This window comes from Garra rufa, chromosome 10, assembly GCF_049309525.1.
Source record: "Garra rufa chromosome 10, GarRuf1.0, whole genome shotgun sequence".
Taxonomy (NCBI): Eukaryota; Metazoa; Chordata; class Actinopteri; order Cypriniformes; family Cyprinidae; genus Garra; species Garra rufa.
In genome coordinates, this window is record NC_133370.1 from 7,997,188 (window position 1) to 8,013,312 (window position 16,125).

General features: G+C 26.2%; 1 protein-coding gene across 1 annotated transcript in view; it reads right to left on the bottom strand.

Moving 5' to 3' along the window:
• pde1cb (phosphodiesterase 1C, calmodulin-dependent b) overlaps window positions 1-16,125 on the bottom strand; it is a 74,096-nt gene that overhangs the window by 24,489 nt on the left and 33,482 nt on the right. Inside the window, 6 exon segments of the mRNA XM_073848362.1 lie at window positions 174-314; window positions 396-407; window positions 409-513; window positions 2,055-2,121; window positions 3,989-4,171; window positions 7,290-7,403. Of these exon segments, the coding sequence (XP_073704463.1) occupies window positions 174-314; window positions 396-407; window positions 409-513; window positions 2,055-2,121; window positions 3,989-4,171; window positions 7,290-7,403 (622 nt within the window).

Genomic DNA, 16,125 nt, shown 5'->3' on the forward strand with positions numbered 1-16,125 from the left:
CTGAGCTTTTGCAGCGTGTAATGGAAATGTCTTCCTCATAAATTTTTTTTTAGAAATGGACTATATTCATTATAATATTCAATCTGTCATGACCTTTTGACCTCTTGACCTAATTGACTGCAGTCATGGACCTCTGATGTGATCTTTCTGTGTTTGTGTGTGTTTCAGCTTACCACCATCCCCGTCTTGAGGAGCAGGTAGTGTACAGTCTGTGTGACGTCGGCTGCGTGTATCAGGTTGTGGTAGGGGTTTTTATGCTTGCTGTATCCCACTTCCAGAGCCTCCACAAATGAGACGAGCGCTGAGACGGGGATCTGTCAGAGATACGGTGTTAATAGCTCTGAAAAAGACCATTACGGCACTCAGCACTCACTTCAACAAGAGCTGTTCCTCACCTTGAAGCGGCCTGATGAGGTCGTATCGAGTGAGGAGCTCATAAAAGATGAATTTGAGAGCGTGGTCACCGCTCGACTCGTTCAGAGCAAATACATCAAAAGACCACTTATCCACATGCTGAGAACAAGAAACACACACACAAACTTAACACACAGATGATATATTTAATATTTTTGGAACTTTAATGTCTCTACATTTTAACCTTTTCTTTTTAGTTACATTAAAACTGCCTTGAAATGCTGTATTATGCCTTCAGTTATATTTTCAATGTTTTTAATGTATATTTTGTGTTGTTTTACCCTTTTCTCAGACCTGATATCTTAAACTATGAAAATCCATCTTGAAACATTTGTTGTGAAAATTATTAATCACCTTTATACAAATTATGATTATCTCTCCAATTTTCCATGACGAAAACACAATTTTGCCACTAACAAGGATTTCATGAAAGTGTGGTGTACTTTATCTGGAAGAAAACATGTCAGAGAAGAGCTTGAAATAAAATGAGCTGAAAATAAAGTAAAATAAATAAATAAAATGTGTGGTTTCAAACTAAAACTAATGTCTATGCACTTACTTTATGACAACTATTGACAATTTTTAAATAAAACATGACTGAGAAGTCTGTACTTTAGAGAAATAAAATAAAATACTTTTTTTCTGTTTATCTGGAATAAAAGGTGTTAGTGAAAAGCTTTACATGAAATGAGTCACTAAAAATTAAATTAAATTAATTAAATTAAATTAATATTGTGGTTTTAAACTCAAATGTATGTCTGTATACTTACTTTATAACAACTACAACAACGATTTATCTTTGTCTATTTTTATTTCTCCCAAAGAATTAATGACAATATTAAAATAAAGTCTGTATTTTGAAGAAATAAAATAAAATAAAATAACCTGAGGTGTGGTTTCAAAAATGGTATGATAAATATGTTTTTCAAAGTCAATGATATTATTATAACACAATAATATAAAATATAAAATAAATAAAAAAGGCACTTAATATACAGCAATAACTAAATAAATAAATTAGAATAAATAAGAATTGATCAAATTAAATATTGTATTAAATTTCTTAATATAATTTACTTTATTATTTGTATTAATTATATTAATTAAAATGTTTAAATAAAATTACATTTTATTAAATATAACAAATTTTTATTCAATTTTAATATCAAAATAAATTAATCAAAAATATTTTTCATTCTTAGTAATATATAAATGTTAATGATGTATTTTGTTAAAAATTAATTAATAATACAATTATTATGACAAAAATCAAATAAATAAATAAGTAAATAAATTATTTTTTTTTCCATGTCATTCCCAATAAAGCTGTTCACTTTTATATATTTTATTGTGTGTATTTAGGATATATAAATTGCTAACTATCTAATTACCCTTGGCAAAAGAAAAGAGTTAACCATTTTTTAATTCCTGAAAGCTTTTATACACAGTACATGAATGTTAGTGGTGGAAAAGTTTAAAAAATGTATTTTCTTAAGTCCACATGGCCAAAAGTAGTCACAGAGTTGAACAAACACACATATGCTTTTTAAGTTTATATTTTTTTGTGTACGATACTTGGAGAGGAAAACAAAGAGAAAGAAGCTGAGAGATAAACCAACGTCTGTGGGTGTGTGTTTTACCTTAAGCACTGCTATGACAGACGGAGGGTAACTCAGTCCCACCATGTTCGAGGTTCGCCGGTACATTCTGTTAGAACGAGATAAAACATCAAGTGAAAGCAGCGGCACAGACCACAGGCTCTCCAAACACAATGCCTTAATCTTCACCTTCAAAACCCCATAACATCAAATGCAGAGGACAACCTGTACTTTCTTTAAGGAAATGCTTTGTCAAAGCAATTTACTTGTGCAGTGTTGCCTGAAATGCATTAGAATTTAATGAAACGATGCTAACGGATGAGAGAGAGAGAGAGAGAGAGAGAGAGAGAGAGAGAGAGAGAGAGAGAGAGAGAGAGAGAGAGAGGTGAGGCAGTGATAGTAGTTATTCAGACTTGTCAGGAGGATGATGTATATGCATACGCTGACTCATTCTCAGCTCAACACATAGATTTATAATCATTTTATAGAAGACTTTAATGCTGCCTGTCCTGAAGAGGAAAGAGGAAGCAAACTGATTCATGAGCACTGGAAGATGTTCATATTTCATATTTAATTTATATTTTAATATTATATATGTAACTATTTAAATCAGTTTTGGTCACTGAAATAAAGTGGAAATAAAATAAATATTAGATAAATAAAAAATTAACAAAATAAAAACAGCTTACGAAAACTAGAAATGTTGCTTAACTGAAATAAATGCGTTTACAAGTGAAGTACGAAAATCATTCAAATTAAAGCCATATAAGCGATAATAAATTGACTAAAGCTATTTAGAAAGCAGAAAATAAAATAAAGTAGGTTAGTATATAAATATATATATATATATATATATATATATATATGTGTGTGTGTGAAAAAATATATATATGAAAAAAAACTGAAAAAAAAAATCAAGAAATACAAAAGCACAAAACTAAATTACAAAAACTTAAACTAATTTTATTTTTTAAAATATTATAAAAATATTTTTTAAATAATTAAATTTAAATTCTAAGTCCATATATTAACAAACAAAAATTAGAAACATATAAAAGTTTAGGTTAAAGTACTAAACCACTAAAACTAAAGCAGAAATAATCTTAATAAATTCATTAATAAATTAAGCTGTATAGAAAGTAAAAAAAGTAAGGTAGTATAAACTAGGGTAATATAATAATAATAATAATAATAATGAATGAATGAATGAATGAATGATGCATTTTTTTTTAAGCTGTATAGAAAGTAAAAAAAGTAAGGTAGTATAAACTAGGGTAATATAATAATAATAATAATAATAATAATAATAATAATATATTTATTTATTTATTTATATAAATATGAAAAATAACTATGAAATAACTACAAATGTAATAAATGAAACAGCAACAACCAATGTACAATATACAAATAAAAATACAAATATATATACAAATAAAAAAGTGAATTATTAATATTATTATGATGATGCTGAAAACAGCTGAGTAGGACGATTTCAGGTTTCTTTGATGAATAGAAAGTTCAAAAGAATTATAAATGTCTTCATCATCACTTTTAAGCAATTTAAAGCATCCTTGCTAAATAAAAGCATTAATTTCTATAATTAAAAATATATATATATTATATAAAGACTCCAAACTTTTAAATGGTATAGTGTATAATGTTACAACAGTTTTTATTTCAGACAAATGATCTTCGGATGTTTCTATTCATCAAAGAATCCTGAAAATAAATGTACTCAACTGTTTTAAATATTGTTTTAAATAATAATAGATCAAATAAATGCAGACATTACAAATCTTACTGTTCAAAAACTTTTGACTGATAGTGTATATAAGCAATAATATAACATTTATGTTTTGAAAGGAATGAGTTTGACATTGAAAACTAGAATTAAAACGTTAAAAAGAGTTTTAAATTGTTCTAATTGTTATCAAAGAAATGAAAAATTAAAATGCAAACATATATAACCCCACCTCTCCACGAATATCCCAGCCTGCACTGCGTGTACAATGCTGCGAAATCGCGGCTTTTCTTCAGTCCGTCGCAGCATCAGCCCCATCTGCCGGGTGAAGGTGGAGGCCAGCCAATCACGGACCTCAGAGGGCACAGAATCCGATTGGATATCGCTGAGCTCATCCTCAGTATCGACCAATCGCCTTAAAGAAACAGGGGGGGGGGGGGGGCAAGAAACTTTATACACACCATCACCACTTAAAATATCAGCTGTGAGAGGTAGCTGTTGAGCATGGAGGATAAACAACTATTTAAACTTAACTTAAACTGACATTGATGCTCGAGCCAAGACCTAAGAATCCACCACTCATCCGTATGTGTGCAGTAAATAAGGAAATTGACATTTAACGATTTTTCACCACTAAAAGCATCTTCGCAGTGACATCTGTGAATCCAGACAAGCTCTAATGACAGATTTAAATCCACAACAGATAAATGACAGAGTGAATATGAATGTGTTTAGACCGGACCGGTGGTCTCTGTGGTTTGGTATGCGAGCGGGTTTGTCGTAATCCCGGGCCGCAATGACGTTCAAGTTACATAATTCCATAAGCTTTATGTCTAGATGTTCACATCTGTTATTTTCCTCTGCTCGTCAAAATAAAAAGATATTTGGTAGTTGAGCGCTGTGATGGAGCGCTGCTTCGCCCCGCAGAGACATTAAATACTATCATTGAGCAGGAATTAAATGGCACTGATAAAGAAGTTTTTGGCTCGTTTCATAGCGCAGGTGTTCGTTTCTGTGCTCTCAATGAGGTGCTCAGTATGCTTTCATGTCCACACTTTTATTTATTCATTTAGCAGTCAGTTTTATCCTGGTGAAAACATGTCCATTATATTTTGCGTAATTCACATTGTGACAATAAATTTGATTTAAACATGATTTCTAGCCAAAATGTCTTGTAATGTCATTTGCATGTGTGTGTGTGTGTGTGTGTGTGTGTGTGTGTGTGTGTGTGTGTGTGCGCATGTAGAAAATATTATATAATATTCACTAAATGGCAAATAAGTACATGACTTTTATCAAATATTTTGTATATCACAAGTAAAAATTTGTGTTTAAATAAGCCAAATATTATTATTTTAAGAACTTACTATTATTCTATGAATTTATGTATTTTTATCATTTATTTTACAACTAGTTTAGTATTACTAGTATTATTCTCTCTTTTTTTAAATTTCCGTTATTCCCAATAGTGATTCTCAAGACTGGAAAATATTGTATTACATTGCACTTAAAATGAAGAATCAACCTAAATTATTATATATTACAAAATATTCATTAAATGACAATTAAGTGACAATTAACAAATAATTTTATGAAACATTCTATATATCACAAGTAGAAAATTCCTTAATTTTTTGGTTTAAAAAAGACAAAATATTATTATTTTAGTAATTTATTATTATTATTATTATTATTATTATTATTAATATTATTATTTTTATATTTTTATATTAATATTAGTATTAATATTATTATTTATTTTACATTTAATTATTTTTTATTATAATTGTATTACATTTTTAAATGACTGTAATAAATATAAATGTACATGAAATAAATATGAATAAATAATGTGTGATATATAGAATAGTTAATAATTTTTTGTGTTTTCTGTATATTCTGTGTAAATAAGACAAAATATTATTATTTTAATAACTTATTATTATTATCATCGTTATTATTATTTGCAATTGCCTTTATTCCCAGTGGGGATTCTAATAACTGGAAAATGTTTATTACATCAAAATTACTGTAATATATATATGAATGTACATAAAATAAAGTTAATACATACATCAGCAGTACAGCAAATACAAAAAATAAAAGTAATAATGAAATGCATTTTATATATATACAATGTGTGTGTGTAGACAATATGACATAATATTCATTAATATTTTATTATTCAGTGAATAATATTCATTAAATCACAATTAAGTACATGAATTTAATGAATTATTCTATTTATCACAAAAATTATAAAATAAAATCAACATTTATAGTTTTGTATTTTTTTAGTTTAAATAAGGCAAAATAGCATTATTTTAATAACATATTATTATTATTATTATTATTATTATTAGTAGTAGCAGTAGTAGTAGTAATAGCCATTATTCTTATGACTGGAAAATGTTTTATTACATTGCACTTAAATGAGTCTAATAAATATATTTTTAATTTATTACAAAAAATAGTGAAATGCATTATATATTTAATGTGTGTGTGTGTGTGTGTGTGTGTGTGTGTGTGTGTGTGTGTGTGTGTGTGTGTGTGTGTGTGTGTGTGTGTGTGTGTGTGTGTGTGTGTGTGTGTGTGTGCGTGCGCATATGTGTAGAAAATATTACATATTATTCATTAAATGACAATTAAATGCATTCATTTTATTAAATAGACTATATATCACAAGTAAAATATAATTATTTATTAATTTATTGTGTTTAAATAAGACAAAATATGCCCCAATGAAAATATTGCAATCCAAAAAATCTCAATGGTCCTTATATTTCATTTGAGAAAATTATTACCCTCAATGGTAAACAACTATGCTATAATACATTTTTAATAGCATAGACTGTTTGAGTATTATATTCATATACCATTGCATTCACATTAAAAAAGTACCAAAAGCAAGAAAGGAACATGATACTGCATGTCTGTTAGTGTTAAACATATCTACATCTTTAACGAAAAATCTTTTACTGAAGGTCTTGCTGAAGGACAGAGCAGCAGCGTTGCCCCCTGCGACCCTTCAACTGGCCGCTCACTCAATCAAACAATCTTGGGACTGAAGCACACAGATCTTTAACTGCTAATTGAATTGACCTCTTTCTGCACGAGTGAACAGCTTAAGGCTCCATTAGATTGATCCTGGACCAATTTGACAATTTTCCCTTTACAATGACTCCATTTAGAGATTGTGTGGAAAAGCTGGATCAGCATCTTACATGGAAAGACTGAATAATGCGTTGGCTTCGTGAGCAATACAGTGGAGTCAAACATTTGCGAAGAGAATAAAACAGCCTGGAGATGAATATTAATCATAAATGTACAACATAGTCCAAGCACTTACTTTGCAACTGATGGCTTTCATGAAACAGCATGAGAAAACCAATATGCTTGGAATGGCGTAGCAGTATTACAATCAATATTTTTTGTATAGATATAATTTTAGCTTGATTGCCTGTGGTTATGTTTCATATTTTTCGCACCAAGGAGTGGGAAAGTAAAATAGCAGTGTAAAATCCATACTTTACCTTGTTTCCTCAATGTAGACGGATTCTAAAACAGTGGCAGCATATTCCAGGTTTTTCTTGAGGTCCACGAGAGACGCCTCTCCTCTCTCCAACTGTTTCACCAAGCATCGCAATCTGCAAAACAAGCACACGCGCTCTTACATTCATTCTAAAAACATAACTTAACGGCTGTTTGTTTTACAAAGCAATTATCTGAGAGCACCAGCCAGCATCGGCATGACAAATTCAGCACTTAATTCTGCAAAACAAAGATCAATATTAAATTTCCCTCCCTGAAAACATAAAAACATAAATCCAGAGATGATGCAACTAGAAAGTACCTTAATGGCTTATTTATATTTTGTGTGTGTATATACCATTTGGGGTAAAAACTAATCAATAAATAAAAAATTAAGCAGCACAACTGCTTGTAAAATTAATAATAATAGACTTTCTTGAGCAGCTAATCAGCATATTAGAATGATTTCCGAAGGATCATGTGACACTGAAGATTGGAGTAATGATGCTGAAAATTCAGCTTTGATCACAGAACTAAATTACATTTTAAAATATATTCAAATAGGAAAGTTATTTTGAATTGTAATAATTTATCACATTACAGTTTTTACTGTATATTTAATTAAATAAATGCAGCCACAGTAAGAATAAGAGAGCTTAAAAATAAATAAATAAATAAATCTTACCAAATGTTAGGGCGCTATGAAATCCGTTTTATTTTTTCCCAAATTCAGTTTTTCGGTTTCAATTTTTCAGGATTCAGTTTTTTCCATTAAAAATTTTCTAGACTCTGTTTTAATGGTTGCATTAAGAAATATTATTATTTTTTTACATTTAACAAAAATTACATTTTTTTCATTTTTTTCCCACTTAAATTTGAAAGTTTTAGTAATTGTGTTGTTTTTTCCATTTTTATTATTTTATTTCCTATTTTAATTATTATTACTATTTTTTTAATAAATATAAATCAAAAAGCATGTCTAATTAATTAATATCATGAAACCCACATAATTTACCAGCAATTTATTAAAAGTTTTACAAAAATTTAATTTTTATGTTTTGTTTTTTTACCCTTAAATTTGAATGTTTTAGAAATTGTGTTGTTTTTTGTCATTTTTATTATGTATTTTTAGTTTTAATGGTTGCATTAAGAATTTTTTTAAATCTAACAAAAATGACATTTTTTTCCACTTAAATTTGAAAGTTTTAGTAATTGTGTTGTTGTTGTTTTTTTCAATTTTATAATTTTTATTAACTTTTTTTTTAGAAATATAAATCAAAAAGCATGTCTAATTAATTAATATCATGAAACCCACACAATTTACCAGCAATTTATTAAAAGTTTTACAAAAAATAAATTATGTTTAGTTTTTTACCCTTAAATTTGAAAGTTTTAGTAATTGTGTTGTTTTTGTCATTTTTTAAAATGTATTTTTAGTTTTTCTTTCGCTTAAATTTGTTTTGTCATTTGTATTATTTTAAAATTTTTTCCCACTTACATTTGAAAGTTTTAGTAATTGTGTTTTGTCATTTCTATTGTTTTGAATTTATTTCATTTTTTATTATTCATTTTTTAAGTTTTATTAATTGTGTTTTTGACATTTTAATTTTTAGATTTTTTTTTCACTTAAATTTGAAAGTTTTAGCAATTGTTTTTTTATAGCAATATTAATCAAATAGCATGTCTAATTAATTAAAGTCATGACACCTAACAGCAATTTATTAAAAGTTTAACAAAAATAGCATTTTTGTTTACTTTTTTACTTAAATTTAAACATTTTAGTAATTGTGTTGTTTTTGTCATTTTTATTATATTTAATTAATTTTTAATTTTTTTATATTTATTATTTTAAATTTATTTATTATTTTTAAAATATTTTTTCACTTAAATTTGAAAGTTTTAGTAAATGTTGTTTTTTCAATTTTATTATTTTAAGTGTATTTTATTTATTATTTTTTAAATATTTTTTAACTAAAATTAAAAAATTTTAGTAATTGTGTTGTTTTGTCATTTTTATTATTTTTTTATTTGTTTATGTACTTTTTTTTACTTTTTTTTCATTTAAATTTGAAAGTTTTAGAAATTTTGTTGTTTCGTTGTTGTAATTTTTGTAATTTTTATTTATTATTTTTTAGAAATATGAATAAAGAGCTTGTCTAATTAATTGAAATCATGAAACCTAGACAATTTAACAGCAATTTATTAAATGTTTAACAAAAATTAAATTTTATGTTACATTTTCTTTCATTTAAATTTGAACGTTTTAGTAATTGTGTTGCTTTTGTTACTTTTATTATTATTATTTTTTTTAGTTTTCACTCAAATTTGAAAGTTTTAGTAACTGCGTTGTTTTTGTCATTTTTTTATTATTATTATTTTTTAGAAATATGAATAAAAAAGCATGTCTAATTAATTGAAATCATGAAACCTAGACAATTTAACAGCAATTGTTCAACAAAAACTAAATTATGTTACATTTTTTTCACTTAAATTTGAACGTTTTAGTAACTGTTGTTTTTGTCATTTTTGTTCATTTTAATATTTTTTAAATTTTTCCACTTATATTTGAAAGTTGTAGTAATTGTGCTGTTTGCTATTTTTATTATTTATTATTTATAATATTATTTAATTTATTATTTTTTATATCTTTTCACTTAAATTTGAAATTTGTATTAATTGTGTTGCTGTTGTCACTTTTATTAATATTTTCTCACTTAAATTTGAAAGTTTTAGAAATTGTGTTGATTGTCTACTTTTTAATCATTTTTTTATTTAATTTATTATTTTTTAAATATTTTCTTCACTTAAATTTGAACGTTTTAGTAATTGTGTTGCTTTTGTCACTTTTTTTTTTCACTTAAATTTGAAAGTTTTATTCACTGTGTTGTTTTTGTAATTTTTATTATTTGTTTTATTATTATTTTTAGAAATATGAATGAAAAATCATGTCTAATTATTTTTTTTCTTTATTTGTTGTAGATGTTCAGAAGTGTCTGAAGCTTGTGTTTGTAAGACTGATCTTGATTAATTAAGCTTTTAAGGCTGATTGATTAACTGAAGCTGTTAGTCTTATCAAACCCATCTTCAATAACGCTCTTCCAGGAAAGACTTTTAAACCAAACCACTCAAATGCTCTCCGGTGCTTGATGTGTCTGTTAAAACAATTAGACTGTCTGAGGACATTCTAATGGAGAGGAAAAGCTATATCATTAAATAACAGCAAAATTATTAGTATTAGTCAGCTAAATGTCAAGGGCGTATGGTTACGCTTTTTAATTACAGTCACTGGGTCACAGGTCAGATTATTGAAATCCCAAGTAAGATGCGATGCAGTTTACTGATGGGTGCTAAAGGTCACAGATTCAATTGATTCATTGGTTTCAGATTTGTGCTCACAGATATGCTGTTGAAACATTACCACATTGATTTGATCTGTCTGTGATCCTATAAGGACTGCAAGGTAAACATTATGCTATGTGGTAGTTCGTTACTCTGTGGTAATTTACATGTTTGTGTATATATTTATGATATTCATATGTTAAAGGAGTAGTTCACTTCCAGAACAAAAAATTCGAAAATGAGATGGGAGTTTTTCGACAAACCCTAAATGTATTGACCTGTTTCCAACTTTATTACTCAGAAGTTTAAAAATTATAGCTAATTAGGTCTTTTTTGTAAAGTCTCTTTGCTCTTAATTTATTCATTGCTGTCTAGAAATAAACAGTTAAACAACTTGAATTTAAAACAATTAAACAATCAGTGATATTTTAGCATCATATTGATGTACTATATATTTTTTGTTAACATTTTTTAAAGTTCATGTTTAATATTTGTTTATTGTAAATTATTTTTTAAATATTTTCGTTTTAGTAATCATTTAGCAATTTAGTATTTAAAAAAACATTCACTAAAATTGGAAAGTTTCAGTAATTGAAATTTTTATTATTATTTCTTTTCACTGAAATGCAGAAGCTTTAGTAATTGGGTAATTTAGCAATTTAGTAATTAAAACAAAATGATTAGTGTTATTTTAGCATCACCAATGTAGTAGTATAGTTTTTTTTTTATTTAATATTTGTTTATTTTTAATTATTTCTTAATATTTTGTTTTCCCTTTGAATTAGAGATTTTGTAATTTTGCTACTTTGTCATTTTTTTAATCATTTTTTCCACTTAAATGCAGAAGTTTTAGTAATTGTGTAATTTAGCAATTTAATAATTAAAACAAAAGGATCATTGTTATTTTAGCATCAGCAATGCAGTATTTTAGTTTTTGTTAAGATTTTATATTTAATATTTGTTTATTGTTAATCATTTTTTAATATTTTGTTTTCCCTTTGAATTATAGATTTAGTAATTTTGTTTTTATAATTTTTATTACTTTTTGATTTATTTTAATATTTTTACATTTTTTTACTTAAATTGAAAAGTTTCAGTAATTTTGCTGTTTTTTGTCATTTTTATTATTTCAAATTTATTTTTGTATTTTTAAAATCTTTTTTCACTTAAATGCAAGTTTTAGTAATTGTGTAATTTAGCAATTTAGTAATTAAAACAAAATTATAAGTATTATTTTAGCATTACTAATGTAGTATTATAGTTTTTGTTTATTTTGAAAAAATTGAATTTTTTTATATTTTGTTTTCCATTTGAATTAAAGATGCAATAATTTTGTGTTTTTGTCATTTTTTTATTTTTAATTTATTTTTGTAATCGTTTTTGTTCACTTAAATTGAAAATAAATGTACTTAAAAATTTACATAAATTTCACTTATATTAAAATATTTTTTTTACTTAAATTGGAAAGTCTCAGTAATTTTGCTGTTTTTGTCATTTTTATTATTTAAAATTTATTTTTGTATTTTTTAAATCTTTTTTCACTTAAATGCAAAAGTGTTAGTAATTGTGTAATTTAGCAATTTGGTAGATTAGTGTTATTGTAGCATCAGTTTTTGTTAACATTTATTTGTTTAATATTTGTTTATTTTAAATCATTTTTTAAATATTTGGTTTTCCCTTTGAATTAGAGATTTGGTCATTTTGTGTTTTTATGATGTTTATTATTTTTAATTTATTAAATATTTTTTCACTTAAATTAGAATGTTTCAGTAATTTTGCTGTTTTTGTCCATTTTATTATTTAAAACAAAACTTAAATATTTTTTCACTTAAATTAGAACGTTTTAGTAATTTTGCTGTTTTTGTCATTTTTATTATTTTTAATTTATTTTATAATTTTTTTAAATTAATTTTTTAAGTGTTTTTTTCCCACTTACATGCAAAAGTTTTAGTAATTGTGTAGTTTAGTAATTTTGCTGTTCAACCTAAACCTATTTAACCTAAATTAGAAAGTTTCAGTAATTTTTATTTTTTATTTTTATTATTACACAGAGTTGACACAGAGCTAGACAAGATGAGCATTTGAGGTTAAAATAAAATAAAATAAAATAAAATAAAATAAAATAAAATAATCGATTGTTTCACTAGATAAGACCCTTCTTCCTTGGCTGGGATCGTTTAGAGCCCTTTGAAGCTGCATTTAATCTGCATTTTGAAAGTTCAAACTCGGGGGCACCATTGAAGTCCACTATATAGAGAGAAATCCTGAAATGCTTTCCTCAAAAAACATAATTTCTTTACAACTGAAGAAAGAAAGACATCTTGGATGACAAGGGGGTGACTAAACTATCTGTAAATTTTTGTAACTCTGTATCCAAATATGACAGTAGTGGGTATTACAGATGCACAAACTGCAGCTGCATCCCACCTGCGTCCGGCGGCTCAGGTAGAGTTTTCTAGCGTGAAAGCAATTGGCACCGGCAAGGTGGCTGGACGTCCGTCACCATGACAATCACACAGCGACGGCGTGCCATCGATGCTTTGGGGTCAATGCAATCACACGGGAAGATTAACATTTTCCACTCAAGGTTTTGACAGCTGCCTGCAGATAAAAAGGAAAGCCCAAACCCCAACCGCTCCCCGTTCATCCTGACACCTGATCTCTAATCACACTCGTAAGCCTCAATCTGACTCAACATGACTAGTTTGGTATAAGACACTGACGTTTTCAATTGTGTTCAATCAGAAGACAACTTTATTGCTCAGAGGTTTATCAATTATAGTGAAAGTCATAAATTATTTTTTGTCATTTTTTGTAAAGTCTCTTTGCTCTTAATTTAATCTCACTGCTATGTAAAAGAAAAAGAAAAAGAAAAAACAGTTAAAGCAAATTGAATTAAAACAATCTATTATTTAAGCATCACTGATATAGGTTATTATATTCTTTTATATATAATATTATATTTTTTGTATAATATTTGTTCTTTTTTTCAATTTGAATTAGAGATTTATTAATTGTTGTGTTGTAATTTTTATTATATTTTTTTTTCACTTAAATTAGAAAGTTTCGGTAATTGACGTTTTTGCCATTATTATTTAAAAAAAAATTCACTTAAAAGCGAAAGTTTTAGCAATTGTGTTGTTTTGTAATTTTTATTATTTATAATTTATTTTATCTTTTAAAAATATTTTTTTTACTTAAAGCGAAAGTTTTAGTAATTGTGTTGTTTTGTCATTTTTATTATTTATAATTTATTTTATCTTTTTAAAATATTTTTTTCACTTAAATGCGAAAGTTTTAGTAATTATGTTGTTTTTGTAATTTTTATAATTTACAAAAATATTTTTTTCACTTAAATTTAAAAAAATGTCATTAATTTAGTTTGTCATTTTTATTATTTATTTCTACTTAAAAGCTAAAGTTTTAGTAATTGTTTTTGTCATTTTTAATTATTTGTAATTTATATTTTTACATTTTTTTACTTACATGCGCACGTTTTAGTAATTGCAATTGAGCAATTTTTATTATTTTTAATTTATTTTCTTTTTTAAATATTGGTTTCACTTAAATGCAAAAGCTTCAGTAATTGTGTTGTCTTTGTCATTTGTTTATTTCTAATTTATTCTATTGTTATTTTTCAAATGTTTTTTTGTTTAAATTTGAAAGTTTTAGTAATCGTGTTGTTTTTGCAATTTTTATTTATTTTAATGTTTTTTGAAATATTTTTTATTTTTTATTAAATTTAAAAGTTTTAGTAATTTAGTTGCTTGTCATTGTATCATGTTTAATTTATTTGTATTTGTATTTTTATTTTATTTTTTTTACTTTAACTTAAATTTTAACTTTTTATTATAAGAATTTTTTTATAACAAAAATATCTACATCAAATTAATTATTTTAGTACAACATAAACAACACAAAATTAGGAAAAGTTTAAATAAAGTAACTTCAAGGTTTTTTAATATTGTTTTTTTTTTACTTTAATTTTAGTTAAAGTTTAAGTAATATTGTTGTGCTCTTGCGATTTTTGTTATTTTGTTTTTTAAAAATAAGTCGGTACAGTATTTATTAATTTTCCACATGAACTACCTTGACTAACTTGGCAACTAGCATAAATAAAATAAGTTGTTGTATTTTATTTTATTTTATTTCAGTTAATGTTAATTTTGTGTGTATTTAAGTAACAATGTTTTTATGCTTTTAGTTTTTGTTAACAATATTAACCTTATAAGAAATCTTACTAGGGAGTATATTTACACAGCCAGTCATTTTCTGCATGCAAATCACTATAGAAAGATTTAAGATGGAAAACCATAACAGGCTTGTGTTCAAGATCCAGGGAGATAAAGCCGTCCATCAGAAGCACGGCAACAATAGCTGTCCTTAACGCTCGGCACACAAAGCTCGTTTCTGCCGGGATTGACAGATGTCTCAAGACATGTGGGTGGAACATGACGTTTGATTGGATGCACACAGCCACCCGTGTCAGCGGCTGCCAGTCAAGTTCAGCAAAGCAAAATCATTTCATGAGAAACTTCAGCAGATTATTTTTGCCTCACCTCATACACGCTTCAAATACTGGAAAACCATTTGTTTATTCACCCTTACAAAGTCTCTCCTACTGGAACAAAGTCTGGGATTCAGGCATCAAACTTTCATCAAGCTTTTCTTGCACAAACATGCTTTGTCAGGTAACCTAAAATGTGCTTCATATGTGACTCTGGACCACAAAATATTTGGTATATTTGTAGCAATAGCATATGGGTCAAAATTATTGATTTTTCATTTATGCCAAAAAGCAGGATATTAAATAAAGATTATGTTCCATGAAGATATTTTGTACATCTTCTACCGTAAATATATCAAAACGTATTTTTTTGATTAGTAATATGCATTGCTAAGAACTTCATTTGGACAACTTTAAAGGCAATTTTCTCAATATTTGGAATTTTTAGCACCCACAGGTTACAGATTTTCAAATAGTTTCAAATACTGCCCTATCCTAACAAACTATACATCAATGGAAAGGTTATTTCCTCAGCCTTCAGATGATGTAAAAAAATCTATAGTATATGATCTATTTATATTCTATAATAGAAAAGTATACAAATTTCTGTAAAGTCTCTTTGCTCTTAAATTAATTTCATTGCTGTCTAGAAAAAAAAGTTAAACAATCTGAATTTAAAACAAAAGGGTCAGTGTTATTTTAGCATCATTGATGTAGTACTATATTTTTGGTTTACATTTTTTGTTAAATATTTGTTCTTTTTTATATTTTTCACCTTGAATTAGAGATTTAGTCATTTTGTTGGGTTTTGTCATTTAAATTTTTTTTTTAATTTTTTTATTGTTTAAAAAAAGAATTTTCACTTAAATTTGAAAGTGTCAGTAATTTTGTCGTTTTATCAACAACATTTGTATTATTTTATTGTCATTTTATTTAAAATATTTCTTAAATATCACTTATGTTTCAGCGCAAGTTTTAGTAATTGTGGTTTT